At 46.0% G+C, this 17,134-nt stretch overlaps 2 protein-coding genes across 2 annotated transcripts in view; both read right to left on the bottom strand.

Annotated features, from left to right (window-relative positions):
* The window catches only part of KLF3 (Kruppel like factor 3), a 33,577-nt gene extending 25,114 nt beyond the window's left edge, over positions 1-8,463 (bottom strand). The window contains exon 1 of the mRNA XM_027598209.2: positions 7,916-8,463. The gene's annotated coding sequence lies outside the window, so the exon portion shown is untranslated. The remainder of the gene's footprint in view (positions 1-7,915) is intronic.
* Positions 6,755-7,921, bottom strand: LOC113925602 (atherin-like). Its single transcript, XM_035726072.1, has one exon. The coding sequence runs from the start codon at positions 7,812-7,814 to the stop codon at positions 7,083-7,085; it is 732 nt and encodes a 243-aa protein (XP_035581965.1). The 5' UTR covers positions 7,815-7,921; the 3' UTR covers positions 6,755-7,082.
* Positions 8,464-17,134: the final 8,671 nt, after the last annotated feature.

Below are 17,134 nucleotides of genomic sequence, written 5' to 3'. Positions count from 1 at the left end.
AATTCTTCAAAGACCAGCTCAAGGCCCTCTCCACCCTGTGCAGCCAGCTGATCGCGCCCCAGTTGATCTGAGGCCACCCCTTCTTACCTAGATGGGTGGGGCCTTTTAGATGGTTTGTCTCAGACCACCACCTGGGCTGGGAGCACCTGAAGGACAGGGGCACCTTACACTACCTTAGGGGAGCAGAGAGGGCCCCCTCCCGACTCCCCAAAGGTCAGCCTCGCTCACTAGATGCCGTTTTCCAGCAGACAGGAGGAGGGGCTCGAAGAGCACTCAGCCCACCCTAGGACTTCCACAGCCTCTCATTTTCCTTTGGCCTTTGAAGACACCTGAAATCTCCCCTAAATAAGTAATAGGGGTGAGGGGGCCTAACCTTAAAGGAAACTTTTTAAACCAAACTTCCTTAAAAAGTTATTGCTCCTAACCTTAACCTTCTTGCCTGTTATGGGTCCTCCAGAGACCTTATTAGCATCATCCTCCAAGAATTTTTTTTTAGCTCCCCAGAGAGATCTTCTAAACAAATCTAGTGTCAAGGTCTCTTACCCTCTGCTTTAAAACCTGCAATAGAAGGGGGGGAAAAAAGGAGGAGGGGAAAAAAAAAAAAGCGAGAGAAGAGGCAATTTTGCATGAGGAGAGAGAGTGTGTGTGTTTGCAGGTATTCTTTTTTTTTTAAAGATTTTATTTATTTGAGAGAGATAGAATGAGAGTTAGAGAGCACAAGAGGGAAGAGGGTCAGAGGGAGAAGCAGACTCCCCGCCGAGCAGGGAGCCCGATGTGGGACTCGATCCCGGGACTCCAGGATCATGACCTGAGCCGAAGGCAGTTGCCTAACCAACTGAGCCACCCAGGCGCCCTGTTTGCAGGTATTCTTTAAGGATACTTCTATGGACCAAGGAAAGCAAGGGGCTAGGTGATGTCACAGGTTTCCTGCTAATCATGACACCTTCATGACCAAGGTGCTGTTCTTCACATGGACTGCGTCACTGAATCGGGTGGGTGGGTACTACTTTCCTATTACTTTGAGAACGATGGCACAGAGAGGTAAAGCAATCTGCCCAAGATCACACAGCTGCTAAGTTGTAAAGCTGGGTTTTTGAACCCAAAGTAGTTGGACTTTGAAACTAGTGGACCTGGCACCCTCCTCTGCTCCCTTCCCAGGCAGAGAACAACATGACACCACCAACGGCGATAGGGGGCTAGCGCTTCTGCAGACGCAATCTGTCCACAGGGGACGTGGAAGGCAGGCACAGAGTATTTACAATTTCACCTCCTCCCAACTGGCTCCTGCCGCCTGCCCGGTCTCAGAGTGTGCGTGCTGGACGCAAGATCAGAAAGACACACTCTGAAGGCCCCAAATTAGGCTATTATTCTTCCTAGCCAGTGCACCTGCAATTGGTCCATAAAACTGCTCAGAAAAAAAAAAAAACAAAAAACTGGCAGCTCTACCCGAGTAAATACGGAAATCCTCATAATACTGTACAAAGGTGGAAGGGTCAGGTCCTCATCCCCATTTTAGAAGTGAGGAAATGGAGGACCAGAGGTGAAATGACTCGCCCAAATTCAGAGAGCGGGCTGGAGCCACGGTCAAGAACAGAAGTCTGCCGGCAGATCTGTTCTGCTTCGGAGTCTGTGCCGTGGCCAAGTCCTCTCAAACTGGGACCACTCCCCGGGTACAAAAGGGATGGGACGTGCACGGTACCAGGCGGCCCGTATGAGGCAGTGCCCTGGGGAGGTTCCAGAAGGTAATTAAGATTTCAGGTGAGATCACTCGGGCCCTACTCCATCCTGTGGCATAACTAATAATAAGGACTGCACATAATTTGAGATTAGCTCTAATGAGTAAGTGCTCAATAAATACTTGGGAGATGAATAAATGAATGGATGTCAAACTACCCTTCTTAACACGTGAGGATACAAAGAAGGGCAAGGGCCTCACAATGATTGTGCAGCAGGCGTCACTCAAGGATACCTTGCCCAGGGGCCAGTGAAGCTAGCCTGAGAATCATCTAAAATCTAAAACACAAAGTAAACACAAATACTTTGGGAGGCTCGGAAGAGAAAAACTCCCTTGTTTGGAGAATGGGAGCGGAATGGAGCGGAACAGGAACTTGAACTTGCTAAGGAAAGTAGTTTTGGGGTGCAAAGCTTTGGAAGGTATCAGGGTATAAAAGTGCAAGAACAGACAGAGGAGTGGATTTCAGTGATTGGACTCAAGCACAGTAGTTAGTAGACAGAAGGTGTACGGGCCAGAGGAGAAAAAACTCCGCAGTTCATTCACAGGTCGCTCTCCAGGGTAGAATGCGCTGACCTCAATGTCCACTTGGTCTCTTATGTCTAGATTTGGCGAAACTCCACTGATCCGGATTGAGACTAGCCCCAGGTCATCCCTGGAGATCCCCAGGCCTGCCAGAGATTGGTAACCACCTTAAGCAGGTCCCAGGCTAAGCTGGGCTCTCTTCAGTGTCCTCTGGTCAGGGGGTTGCCTCAGGAAGCACCCCCTTCCTAAAAGTCAGGGTAGGGGCTAGACCCAGGTTTGTTCAGAATGCATGGGATGAAGGGCCACTTAACTTGCTACATTTTGTCTCCAGCTCCCCTTAATAATTGGATGGAGGAAATGATAATGTATTCAGCCTGCCAACACAATAGAGTGAGTTTCAAAAAGCTCCAGGAACCTGTTTTGCTAGAAAATGAACTTGACTACTAAAAACCCTGACAAGGGATACAAAATATACTGATTTTAATTTTTTTTTTAATGTTTCATTGAACTATGGTGACATTCCAGAAAAAGCACAGATCTAATTAAAAGGGTATTTTTGCTTTGGGAGAAAACAGTTCTCGTTCTGGTGAACTGTGTCTATAGCACTGTCTCTTTTTCATTACGACCAAATTTCAAGGAAGGAGAGTTGAGGGGGAGAAAAAGCAGGGTTACCTCCTTTAGACAATACTCTCCCTTATCAGGGCAGACTGCTGTCTGGCTTCCTGTCTCAAGCTCTGGCATTACTGCTTCAGATGAGAACCAGGGTCTAAGAAAGGGACAGATCAGGCTTAAAAACGAGAATACTATAAAAACCACCACAATCCTCTTGCAACTCACTCCTAGATGAATTTTGACTAGAACATTACACATTAGCAAACCAGGTATCAATTGCTTTATGAATCTAGGGATTTTTTTTAAAGCTAGAACCAATGAATATGAAGCGTTTCAGAGAGAAACCCAAATTCCAGAATAATGCAATTCCTAGTCTTTAAAGGATGAGGTTGCTTGTTGTTGTTTTTTTCTTTAAAACACAACTGGTGTGAAAAAACAGAGTAAGAAATACCACCTAAGAAAGCTGTTCATTATAGCAAGAATGTTGACTTGGAAATATTAAGACAAGTATGTAAACGGGGGGGGGGGGGGGTAGAAATAAAATGGGATTAAATTAGGAATAATGACTTGCATGGTCAAGAGATAAACTATTATTCCCATTTTTTTTCCTTTTTGTAATTTTAGTAACTATCAGACTGGTATAATTTTCCCAAATTGTTCAGCTTAGCTTTTAAAGGTTTGAAAAGCTTTTTTTCCTGATAAAATACATTAGACCTTAATCATGTCTATTAGCCAACCACATCCCTCTCCCCCAAAATGGGGAAGAAAGAATAACTTGGAGTAAGCTAAACAAAGATCTGTCTACAAAATCTAGTTGGACTGTTAACAGCTTTGGAACTAAAACTGAAAAAGTTGCTTGATTTGGGTTACTTACGAATTTTAGTTTGAAGGTCCCTTGCGCTCTGAATCAGCTTAGTATTTCAAGTTTTCTTCTCCCAAAGTTTTCTTATTGAAAGCTTGCAAAGCATCCATCTTTTTTCAAGGAAGGTTATCAGTAACCTATTTGATTCTAGTAGTTTTCTTAATATCATACCATATATTTCCCTTTATCCATAAAGAAAGAATGTGGTAGAATGTGAAGTTAAAAACCAAAGTACTAGTATCATCAATTTTGGGGAGGATAGGATCTGATTTGCTGCCTCGGCAACTCTGAATCAATTCCATTAGAGAACACTGTAGATATTTCCTTTGGATTTTAAAGAAAATCCAAAAATAAGTTTAAAAAGAAACTTGCCAGGAGTTTTCTTATCCAACTTATATCTTTAAAACTTAGTTTCTGAAGAACCAAGAGAAAAAGTTAGTAGGTTTTAAATAGTTAACCTAGAAATGTTAGCCCACAACTGACAGAATATACCAACAAAAAAAAAAAAGAGGGGGATTATGAAAAAGTTGGTGTTGTAAGACAATAAAAACAAGAGAAGTCTCCTTCTGTTTTCAAAATATAAGATTAAAATTTTCCAGACTGTCAGGAATATGAATTTCTCATTTCCAGTTCTCCTTTTCTCGGAGCTTTTTATTCTTAAAACAGGTCGGAAATCAAATGTAGAATACATCTTGGTCCTTGGGAAAATTATCCTAGCACTTACATCTTTCTTTGTCTTTTTAAAAGAGATGACCCTGGGATTGATTCCCTCAATATATCTTACGTTTTGGCTTCAATACTTTTCCTAAAGATTTCATCCTTAAAACCTAAGCAAGATTCTTCCAATCAGCCCCGTCCGCCAGGGGGGCCTCCTGCTTGGAGGGCCAATGCTACCTGGGAACAAGGGTGGGCCACAGCCTGCAGATAATGCTAGGTCTTCTAAAACTGTAAGGTGGCAATCCCCCTTCCAACATTGACAGCTTCAGGGCCAAAGGCCTATCTCTAAGCAAACACCCTGCCCACCTCAAAACAAGCCTGGAAAACAGACAAATTCAACTCCTTTAGACGTCTAGCCAACCTGCACACACATTTCTGAGAGTCACCCTTTGGCAATGGTGAATTTAAAAAGACACAGTATTTATTCCCTCACAGAAAACACACCGGAGCAAAGGGTGTATGTAAAAAAGGTTAACCGACTCCTCGTTATGACCTAACACTGGCCTCTTAGGCAATTGCCAAGTGTGTAGAGACATGATAACTCCCTGGGTGGGGATCGGGAGTTTAGGGGCAGGGACCACGGCCTGGTCTGGGCTACTGATCTACCAGAAAACAGCCCGAAACAGGAAAGAGCACACATATGCCACTTGGAATGTATGACGCAAACCCCAGCCTTGAAACAAAGAACAGGAAACAGCTCTGCTGGCCGTGCTGGAGAGCGAGCTCAGAGAAACATTTAGCCGGCCCTCCCTGACCCTATATTCATGAGCAGCTGGAGTTTTTTCAGACAACAACAGGGGGGTGGAGGTGTTTGTTCTATGGGTGTGAATAATAACACCAGCTTTATACAGGGGACCTGCCCTATTTACAAATAGGAGCTTCCACATACAGTAAACATCATAAGGGAACATGTGATTTTATCATATGCGGGCAGCAGAGATCTTCCTAATTAACACCAGCCTCCTTTCCAATTTCTTTTGTCTCTTTCTCCCCCATCCCAGTGACTGGTTTCTAGCCATGATCAAATTCGGGGTTAGGGCAATGACTATTGTTCAGCCTCAGCATCATGAGGAAAATGCAAAGAAAGCACTGGTAACAATTCAGAGGACAACTGGACCAGTTCTAAGTGTCCCTCAGCTATACAGAACTACGTTCCTAGACACTGATGTGGGCTACCTAGAGTCACCCCCTCCCCAAATTTCACCATCTTTTTCAACTGCATAGTCAGAAACCTATCCACATACAGCTGCACATCTGTTCTCCATGTACACACATCTAAAGAAATTCACTCCTTTTGAGAATGAGATTCTGTTCCTGACATTTCATTTAACCCAAAAGTGTTATAGCCTGGAGACCAGAGTATCAATTTTTATAAGATATCCGAAAATGTCTATTTTCCCTTAGGTATATTTAAGGTAGTAAAACCCATTCAGTCTTCCCCCCCCCCACCCCCCGGGGTTATGTCTCTTTATTTTGTTAGCCAGGACTGTTCAACTCAGGTTTCCATGATCAGAGATTGAATAATCTGTGTGTAGACAAAACTACAGGTAAAAAAAAAAAAAAAAAAAAAGGCATCACTGTGCCCATAGCAACCAGAAGATTGGGTTTTAATTTAGAAACTTTGCAGTGAAAAAACAATAGCATGTTTTATATCTGACAAGATTTTGTGGTCTTAGCAACTACTTTTCTTTGTTATTCTCACACTAAGATTTTTAGACTTGCATTCTCTTTCATGAAAGCCAAATGTTCCTTAAAGTGTATCTTTACGGCACTTAACAGTGCATTAGGCTTTTTTCTTCTAATATTTCTCCTGCAAACCCCACTGACTGTGGAACTGGGGACAGTTTCTCTAGAGTTGAAATTCATCAAAACATCTCATTTCAGGTTTCTGGTAAGAGGCTAAGGTCAACATACTCCATGCTTTGAGCCGCAAGAAACTCATTTGTCCATTCTTTCCTTAAAAAAAAAAACAAAAAAAAAAACCTAACTCCTGAAATTTTGGAGATGTTATCAGAATGCCTTTTCCCGAAAACCAAGTCTTTCCTCCGGTTAGGCAGATCATCATCCAGATGGATTTCTTATAAAAATGCTGCTCAAATTCACACAGAAAGCACTTAAAAAAAAAAAAAGTACAAAACTGCTCACTGGACAAATCTATAATGAACAACTGCCCTAGTCTCCTACTCGATTTTGCTAATAATTAAATACTAAATGTAAATGAAGTCAGAATACCACTACATACTTCTCCCCAAATCCCAGACTCTTGTGAGAATACAACCAAAATATTTTAAGTATCTTGGGTGATATTAGTGGAAAAATACATTCTGAGCTAGTAAAAAATTCAGTGCAAAATGTTTATTTTAGTGCAATACAAGAAGGTGAGCAATTTCCAGTTTCCGTTTAACCTGACTTATTAAAAATAAGTCCAGTTCACACAGGTTCTCCATCTATTATTATTGTATATTGCTGTAAAATGTAAAGCAGAAGATTCTCCCTGATATCTGCCAAAGAAGTGGATATGACAATTCCAAGTATTATCTGCCATCTCCAAGAACGGCACTCTGAAATGTTAGGTAAGTCCCAAGGGTCCAGGTCCAGGGGATCAGTCCCTCAGTCCCCACACGGCTCGAGTCCCTAACGCCGCAGGCAGTTGCCTAAGGCGCTCTCCGCCTCCAGCCTCGCTGCAATCCTTGCTCCAGGCACTGCGGCAGGTTCTCTCTGTGCCCCCGAGGAGGACTCTCCAAACCCGGCCAGCTCTTTTCTCCTGCCCCCGAGGATCCAGACGCCCTGGCAGCTCCTGGGCTCCAGGACTGGGAATGGGATGCTGCCTTCAGTCCCAACGGCCCCAAGTTTCTTCCCAGAGGGCCCCGGAGGCTGCTCCAAGTTTGCTCCGGCGGGCGAGCGGTCGCGCGCCCGGTCCGAAGAGGGGGGCGGCGGGGGGCGGGGAGGGGAGGGCGCGGGAGCGGGGGGTGGGGGACCCGGAGGGGGAGGAGCAGGAGCAGGAGTGCGCGGCCTCCTCACTACCTTTCTCCAAACAACGTTGCCACACGCGGAGAGCACCGAGATTTCTGGGGCTTTGGAGGGAATCGCGAGCGAGGGAGCGAGCGGGCGGGCGGGCGGCAGCCGGGGGACCACACAGGTGAGCCCCCGCCCGCGCCCTCGCTGGGACCGCGGCGGGCGCCGCCGGTATCGGTCCCCCACACCGCGGGATCCGCACGGTGGCTCCCCCGAATCCCACACTTTCAACCGCTGAACCCGGGGTTCCCCCCTCCCCCCCCTTCCGCCCCCACCCCCGGCTTCCAGGAGCTGTTGCACTTTCCCAAGCCCACAGGCACCCCCACCCCCGCGCTGCACCCCCCAGCCCATTCACTGCGCGCCCCCCAGGGGAAAAAAAAATGAGACCGGACGAGCCAGAAAGGGCGACAGCAGGAGTCGGGCCGAGGGAAGGTGAGGGAGAGGGGACTTACTTTTCGAGGCGCGGTTCTGAGCGCTGCAGACGAGAAATAAAGGCCCAGATCCGAGCCGCCTTGAACCCCGCGAATGCAGTAATGTCAGCGCGCCAGCCCGGGTGGCGGTGGCGGCCGCAGGGCACGGGGACAGGAACGGGGACGGGCGCGCGTGCGGCGGGCGCTCGCGCTGCGCTCCGGCTCGGGCCCCGGCTCCGCGCGGCTCCGCTCCTGGCTCCCCTCTGGCTCCTGGCACCAACTCCGGGCAGTCACATGACGCCGGCGCCGCTCGCTCTGCGAGCCTCCCGGGGCTGGCGGGGTAAGTAGAGGCTGGGACCCAGGGTGGGAGGGTCAGGGAGGGGAGAGGGAGCCGCCGCGGCCGCCCGGGCTGGGCGGGTCCCCACCCACTTGGGTGGAGGCAGCCGCCGGAGGGGTCGGCCGAGTCACTCGCGCAAACACGCACCCCGCCCTGCGCCCTTCCCCCGCCACCCCCGCCTCCCGCGCCGCCTCCGCCCCGCCCCGCCCAGTCACCCGGGGACGGCCTGACAGACACTCATTATTCCCCGGAGCCGGGCGCCGCCCCGCCGGCCCAACCTGTCCGGCGAGGCGCGGCGCGGCCGAGGGGCTGGGCGTGCGAGGCGCGGCCCCCGCCCTTGAGCCTCCGCCCTCCGCCCTCCGCCCTCCGCCCCCCCCGGCCCGGCCCGGCCCGGCCCGGCCCGGCCCCGCGCCCCTGCCCCCGCCCCGGAGTCCCCGCCCGCGCCCCCTCCCTGCGCCCTCCGCCTCCCGTCCCCCGCCCGCTCGGGACCCGCCGCCGCGCCGCCGCCCCAGCCCGGGGGGAAGGAAGGGCGGCGCTGCCCGCTCCGGGCGTCACAGGGCTGCAGCCCGCTGCGCCGCTTCCAAAACACACAGCCGGGCGCGCGGGCCAGCCGAGGCGGGGGACCCGGGCGGCCCGGCCATCAATCAGCCGGCTCCGGCGGGAAGGGCGGCCCCGGGCGCGGCGGGAAGGGCTGGGCCCCGCGGCCAGCGCGGCTCCTCCTGGGCCGAGTGCGTGCAACTCTCTTAAAGAAAAAGCAGAAAAAGGCAGGGGTGCTGAAGGAGCGGGAGGAGCGGGGCAGATTAGGGGGCAGAGGAGCGGCGGGAAAGGGGAGGGCAGTGGGGATTGACTTAAACCCTAAAATGGTCCCGAGTTTCCAAGGTCATTCGACACACTGTTAGAGCGCTCTTTGTGCCCGGGGCGCCGGGTCCCCTCGTCGCCCGCCCCGCGGAGGGGCGGCCCGGGGGTGGGTGGGGGCGCGTTCCCGCCCCCACCCCAGGGCTTCTTTGAAGGTCCGGGGACCCCCGGAGGCAAACTTCCCACGGGCCGGGCCTGCCACTGGAGCGAAAAGGCAACCGGTAGCAGCGGCATTTGCTCAGCCGGGCCTGCCCGAAAACTTGGCAAACTTCGGTCGGGTTCCTCCTGCCCGGAGGGAGAACTCCGGGCCAGCAGAGGGCTCGGCCCGGCGACCTTTCATTTTTTTTGTCGCTTCCCTGGGACCGAGCGCGAGCGTGCTCGGTGCGGGGCGGCGGAAACGCGCTTGCTGTCCCAGCCAGGCCCCCCGGGAGGACTTGGTATAGCTTAGCCCCCGAGTTTAATGCTTTTTAAATTTCTTTTAAACAGTATTAATGTAATAAAGAATGCAATAAAAAGAACAAAGGACAAATTGGTTCAATTGTTTTAGTCCTGTGTAATGTTTAAAAAAAACGCCCTGCTTCAGTGTATGGCTTGTTATTGCTTCAAGATGTTTTAAAGGCCCTTTAAGTTCGCCATTCTCACTTTGATGCTTCGTCCAGGCATGGTACTGCTTAAAACGTAGAGATACAGTATATGCCGAGCCCCATCATGTAGCTACGCAGTAGCTACTAAAATTAGTACCGGGTAACCTCAAGTAGTGAAATTGCACGTTATAAAAAAATGCACATAACATAAAAGACCACATGGAGAACACCCAGATCTGACACTGGTTCCTGTCCCATAAGATTAATCTTTAAAAGGGATGAGGAGTTTCTTTTAACGAGTAAAGGACAGATGCAGGAAAATAAGTTGGATTCGTGTCATTTACTAATTGTGGTTCATTGATCACTGACATCAAGCGTCTGATTGGATGGCTTAGATTTGTATTAGCTGGAAGACCCTATTAGTGATGACTGATGAAATCGTTTTGCACTTCCGTGTCTGGCTCCGTAGTAGGGGCCCCAAAACTATAGGCTTTGCTCAGAGGACACTAGAGGTGAAAACCTAAAGCACATAAACCGTGTTCTTTACATTGCTCATGTGGGTGTGGACCCAAAGGAGAAATGTGAAATAGGTCTGAGAAAAGTGTGATCCAAGATAAGTAGGGAGTGGCTTCGATATGGAAGGTGGGGGAAGGAGGAGAAAAGTCATAAAAAAGTTTAATTAATGAACACACTGTGTTCAGTGCCCTGTGGGAGAGAGCTGAAACACAACTTGTACAATGATGAAGGGTCCATTGAAGGAGACCACCATCTGTCCAGGTACCCAAACCAGAAATGTCTGAAGTCATCCTTGACTCCTCCCTTCCCCTAGCTGGTCAGAGCCCTGTCATTCACTGAATCTTGGACCTCCTCAATCCCTACCCATTCCTTGACCACTCTCCTGGTCCAGCCCATTGCCACAGTGTCTTGTTGGTCATCCTGTTTGGAGTGGGAGCTGAAGTGTGGGAAAGGGATTGGAGCAAAGGAATAATAAGAATACTTTTTCTAAAATGGAAACCTAAACGTGTCAATGTCTTTGTTACATTCCCATCGGGTAAAGTCCAAGAGTTTACTACCTGTGCTGACCTGGCCTCCATCTATCTTTATAGACTCATCTCTTCCTATTATGCCCCACCCTATTCTTCCCTCCAGCAACACTCAACTTCCCCCCCCCCATCCCCCCAACTCACTCTCCCCACCTCTGGCCCTTTGCACATGCTAATTTTTCTAGGTGGATTAGCCTCCTTGCCTTCTCTCCCAACTCCTGACCTCTACTCTCATTTCTGTATGTTCCAACCATCCTATAATTATTGACTTAAATGACATTTTCAACAAAATGTATCTTGTCTTACCACCATCCCTCACCCCACCTTTGGATGAGTGGAGGTGCTCCTTCTTGGTGCTCTGATAGCACTCATGCTTCGCCTCTTGTAACTCTTTCTTATAATTGGTTATTTAACTCTCTTAATGTGGCACTGAAATAAGAAACTCTGTGAGGGCACGGACATTGTCTTTTTAGCAAAATTGTATCCTCATGGCCCAGATGTTCAATGAATATTTGTAAAATGAATAAATGTCAGCTATGAATTGGGAAGAAGTCATTCAGAGCTAAAGAGATGAGAGAATAATTGGCGAGCTTCAAGGTGGCAGTGGCCATGAACTGTATATACCTTTGAGATAGTGAAAAGGAGGGAGGAGGGAGTTCTCTCTCCCTGACTGTCTTTGAGCAGTAAAGTGATATGGTCAAAGTGGTGCCTAGGTCTTCTTTTTATCCTTAACATTAGCACAGTGCCCGCACATGCTCAGTTGTTCAAGACATCTCGTATAAACAAAATAACTCAAGCTTGGTCCTTGTGGTAGCTGCTTTACTCTTGTTCTTTGAGGACAGTAGGCCAGTCTGGTTTAGGTTTGGGGCAGCACATACTGGGGGAAGGATACTCCTCCCTTGCCCCAGCCTTGTTGCTCCCAACCAGTCATGGCAGCCCTGGTCTCTTTTGCCAGTGACTGGCTGGAGAGTAGATATATGACCGAGTTCTGGCCAGTAGGACATGAGGGGAAGTGTGCCGGGGCTTGTTTTTCATCCTAAGTAAAGGAAACTCTTGCAAGGATAAACCCCCAGACCTGCTTTGGAAGTTATGTGAGGATGTGATTCTTGACGCTGTGGCAGCCATCTTGTAATCATGAGAAGAAAGCAAGGTTTCAGATTTCCATACGGATAAATAGCTCTTTTTTCATCATTAGTTGTCAGCTCAAATATGACATCTTCAGAGATGACTCCTCTGACCACATAATCTAAAATATCCCTTCCCTAGTCTCTGTCTAGTTGTTCTTGTTCATTTTTTAGATACCTTTCTCCCCACTGGAACCTGGGCCCTGTGAGAGCAGGGACATTCTATTCTTCACTCCTATTTCCCAAGCTCCTACAACAGGGTCTGGTAAATAGAAAGTGTTCCAAAAATAATTGTTGATTAATGGCTGACAACTAATAGTAACTGTGTTGAAACTGATTCAGAGATGCACGGACACAAGCCACCGCACACCTCCATTTTCTTTTCCGTGGCTTGTATCGTAGTTAGCTCCATTTCAGCAGGTCTCTTTCTGCTACACAAAGACATATTCTTGAGATTCCTTCTTCTTCTCCCACTCTCTTTCAGAGCTTTTCCATTCCTTGCCATAGGAAAGTTTCTCCTTTTCATTTGACGATGCACAACGTTATGAAGGTAGAAAAGTGTCATGTGCTTAAGAAATTATGAGCAACACAGATAACATCTACCTTAAAGGATAACAAAGCCATATGTTTTTTTTCTTTTTTTTTTCCTGCTAGCTTTATTGAGGTATTATTGGCCTATAACATATGTAAGTTTAAGGTGTACGACATGATGGTTAGAGACACCTATAGATTGCAAATGATTGCCATAATAAGGTTAGGTAACATTTCCATCCCCTCACATAATTAGTATTTTTTGTGTATGTATGTATGTGTGTGTGGTGATAACATATAAAAGTACCCTGTTAACAACTTTCAAGTATATAATACAATATTGTTAATTATATTCACTATGCTGTACATTAGATCCCTAGACCTTATTCATTTTGTAGCTGCAAGTTTGTGCCCTTTGACTGACATCTCCCCATTTCCCCACTAGGCACTGGAAACCACCATTCTACTGCCTGTTTCATGAGGTTTTGGCTTTTTTAGATTCCACGTATAAGTGAGATCACACAGTATTTGTCTTTCTCTGTCTGACTTATTTCACTTAGCATGATGTCCTCAAGGTCCATCTATGTTGTTGCAAAAGGTAGGATTTCCTTCTTTTTTAATGTGTGTGTGTGTGTGTGTGTGTGTGTGTGTGTGTGTGTGTGTGAATGGCAAGAGAGTGAGAATGAGAGAGAGAGACATTTTCTTATCCGTTCATCCATCAGTACTTGTTGTTTCAATATATTGGCTATTGTAAATTATGCTGCAATGAACATGGGAATGCAGAGATCTCTTTGAGATAGTGTTTCATTTCCTTCGGATATATACCTAGAAGTGGAATTGCTGGATCATATGTATCCAATATATATATATATATATATATGGTAGTCCTACTGTAAACTTTTTGAGGAACTGCCATACTGTTTTCCACAGTGGTTATACCAATGTACCTTACAATTTACATTCCCATCAACAATGCGGAAGGGTTCCCTTTTCTTCACACCCTCACCAATACTTGTCTCTCATCTTTTTTATAATAGCCATTCTAACAGGTGTGGGTGATAACTTATTGTGGTTTTTATTTGCATTTCCCTGATGATGCGTGCTGTTGAGTACCTTTTCACATACCTCTTGGCCATTTGGATGTCTTCTTTGGAAAAATGTTTATTCAAGTCAAGTCTTTTGTTCATTTTTTAATCAGATGGTTTGTTTGTTTTGTTATTGAGTTATATGAGTTCCTAATACATTTTGGATATCAAGCTCTCATTAGTAGGTAGTTTGCAAATATTTTCTCCCATCGTGTAGATTGCCCTTTCATTTTGCTGATTGTTTCTTTTGCTGTGAAGAAACTTTCTAGTTTGCTGTAGTCCCATTTGTTGATTTTTGCTTTAGTTGCTTGTGCTTTTGGTGTCATATCCAAAAAACTGTTGCCAAGACCAAGGTCAAGGAGCTTTTCTCACATGTTTTCTTCTAGTCATTTAATAGTTTCTGGTCTTACATTTAAGTTTTTAATCCATTTTGAGTTAATTTTTGTGAGTGGTGTTAAGATATGGGGTCCAATTTCATTCTTTTGCATGTGAATATCCAGTTTTCCTAATATTGTTTTTATTAAAGAGGCTATCCTTTCCCCACTGAGTATTCTTGGCTCTTTTGTCAAATATTAGTTGACTGTATGTGTGTGGGTTTATTTCTGGGCTTTCAATTCTGTTCTATTGCTCTATGTGTCTGTTTTTATGCCAGAACCGTACTGTTTTGATTGCCATAACTTTGTAATATAGTTTGAAATCAGGAATTCTGATGCCTCCAACTTTGTTCTTTCTCAGAATTGCAAAACCATATGTTTTGAAATAAAATTAGAAATGCTAGACTAGAGGTCATCTGTCTCAAAAGCATTACAAAGGGCCCAGAGATTCTCTTTGGTTTCTCTGCAAATTCCACCAATATTATCCATCGATCCATCAATCCATCCATTCATTCAATTTCGGTTTGTCAGGAAGTATTGAGGTAGAGTAAGGTGACCAAGAGTTATAATAAATATGAAACTGGATGTATGATCTCCCCGCTTCCCTCACCCCCGACCCCTCCAGGAGCTCTCAACATTTCTAGTACAGGTGGCACTCAACATTTCTAGTACAACTGGAACTGTCCTGGATTATGTTTAGCAAGACAATGCAACTGAAGGACAATGGTACAAAATAGTTGAAATGTTGGATCTTGGAATCTAAGTTGAAGAGCTAGAACAGAAGGGGACTCCAGAGAGATAGCCAAAGGATCAGTGAACTGGACATTTCAAATACACTGAAGAGAGGGCATATTGGGAATAATGTAGTGAATGACCTGAAAGGTTAGGAGGTGAGCAGTTGGAGAGTGGGGACATGTGGCCTTAACATCTAAAGGTGGCACAGTACCAGAGATGACAAGGCTCAGGGTGTACCTGTGGCTGTGGGAGACTAGAAGAGGTGGTAAGACCAAGGGAAAGAATGACTGGGATACTGAGCAGGTTCATGGCGCCTAAAATTACCCAGAACTGTGGTCGGACTTAGGGTCAAGAGCAAGACCTAGGCTCTCAGGCCACATCTTCCGTTCATGAGAAAAAGACTTCAAGGAACTGGTGAACAACAGCAACCAGGAGAGAACAGGTAGACACAGCCTCCTTTTTCTATGGTTAAATGTGCTTTCCCTACGTCATGATTATTTGAGTCAAAAATAATCATTCATATGGGGTAATAACCAATAAAGGTTATTTTACTAATAAAATATGTCAATAGTTTTATTTTCTACTTTTTATTGCAAATGTACTATTTCTGCTTCATTGAGAGTTCAAATCCCCCTTTGGAAGGGAGGGGGACTTGTCAGGGACCTTAATTATTATTTATTATATCATTTCAAAGGGAATATATTATTATATTATTTGAAAGGGAAATGAATTGTAATTTCCAAATCAATGACCTATGCATATAAAGATGTAGAATGTAACTTATTTCTAATTTGAGGACTACCTAGATTTCTCCTGTGCTGGGAGGCAGAGTGAGTAAAGAATGGGGGACCCACAAAATTAGATAAACTACTTGTCATTTTTCAGCTGGTTTTGGAATGGGCCTATGTTTCCAACCCTCCCCTCTCATGAAAAATTATCGGCACTGAAGTCCTGGATTTAAGTTAGTTGAGCAAGTTCTGGTTGAACATTTACGGTAGGTCTGCGGTGGGTACAGGAATAACTAAGAGAGCAAAGAGAGGGTGTGTGAATTATGTTCTAGGAAGTGGCCTTGCCACCTTCCTTTTTCTGCTCATTCCAAGTGTGCTGCAGGCCTAAACCCCAAACCCGAAGACCGAAGCACTTCCCTCCGTGTCAAAGCCTGGTTACACAGGTTTCACTGGTACTGGCCCTGGAAGAAGACTTTAGCCTTTCGTTCCTTAGTCTCTCAAGCCAGCCAGCCAATAAGGCCACATCTCACATGTTTTTAGAAGTTTTGCTGATATGTTCTGGGAAACAGTCAGCAGATGGTGGGATCATATGAACGGGAGAGAGTTCTTTATCACCCTTGTCATTCAAAAAGATTTGCTACTTGAAGACAATATTAAAATCATAATAATGGTCGTATTGAAGTGATAGGAGTAGGGTGGTATTTTTTTCTTTGCCTTTGAATACTTTTCTGTTTTTTTTTTCTTTAATGAGCAAATACTACTTTTGTGATTAAAAAAAAAAAAGAAGTGTGCTTTTACAAAATAGCCGAGAAAAAATGTGCACGTCGTGTCTGATTAAATGTGGGCCCTCAAAGCACAATTTTGCGGGAGGGGTCCTTGAAAGCGCCCTGGGCCCAAAGGTGTGGTTGTGTGCTTGTGAATTCTGAAGCAGGGTGGGGTGAGGAGGGGAGGGCTTCGGGAGAGGGTGAACATCTCCTTTTATTGACTCTTAACTTGTTAACCGCTGCTTGAATTGCTGGACCTAGGCAGGTTCTTGAAACTGGAATTCTTCCTCAAAATAATACATATTTACTTTAAAAACCACTCCAAAGAGTAAACGTTGAAAACAAAAACAAAAATAGAAAGCCCAGCACACTGGAGTGAGTAGAGCCCAAGTTCCTATTTCTCAAAAGATAGAAACATACTTCCTGGAGCACAAGGTCCACTCACCCTCTCCCCAAGCGCTCTGGCCAGGATCTGTTGATTCAGCGGGAAACAGAAGAGTCAGCAGTTGCGCTGGATGTGAATTTGTGCGGGGCTACCTTCGGCTTCCCAAAGCACCATTAATTAAGGGGGGATGGCATCGCCTCAGCTATTGGGGTTCTAGCTTCTCTTGGATTTCTTTCTAAGCTACATTTGTTTGTCTGTTATTTTGTTCTTAAAGTTTTCTGGGTAACTATAAGCAACAGACCTTGTTAGTTCCTCTTGAGATTGCCCACTACTCCCCACCCTTACTTCTCACCTCCCAGCATCCTGTTTGTCTCCCTGACTCTGTCCCCCGCCCCATCCCCACCCCCACTCAGCTTTTAGCCATGTTTTTCTTCCCTCAGTTAATTTTAAATTTCTATTTTTATCAGTGTTCTCAATACCAAAGGAGGCCTGCCATAGATTCATTTTTTGTTCATTGATTTATGATTCCTTCTCTTGTGAATACCTTTAAAATGTGTGTCATGTACGTTCCAATGTGTGTCTCCCCCTACCTTGTCTTGAAGACACGGTATTTCCAGAAAATTTGGAAGAGTAGAGAGCATAAAAGAAAATATGAGAAATTTTGAATTTATGTACAGGACCTTTTTTTGTGAGTTTTGCCTATTTAAAATTACTCT

Source organism: Zalophus californianus, chromosome 2, assembly GCF_009762305.2.
Source record: "Zalophus californianus isolate mZalCal1 chromosome 2, mZalCal1.pri.v2, whole genome shotgun sequence".
NCBI lineage: Eukaryota > Metazoa > Chordata > Mammalia > Carnivora > Otariidae > Zalophus > Zalophus californianus.
This window is presented reverse-complemented; position numbering and strand designations above follow the sequence as displayed.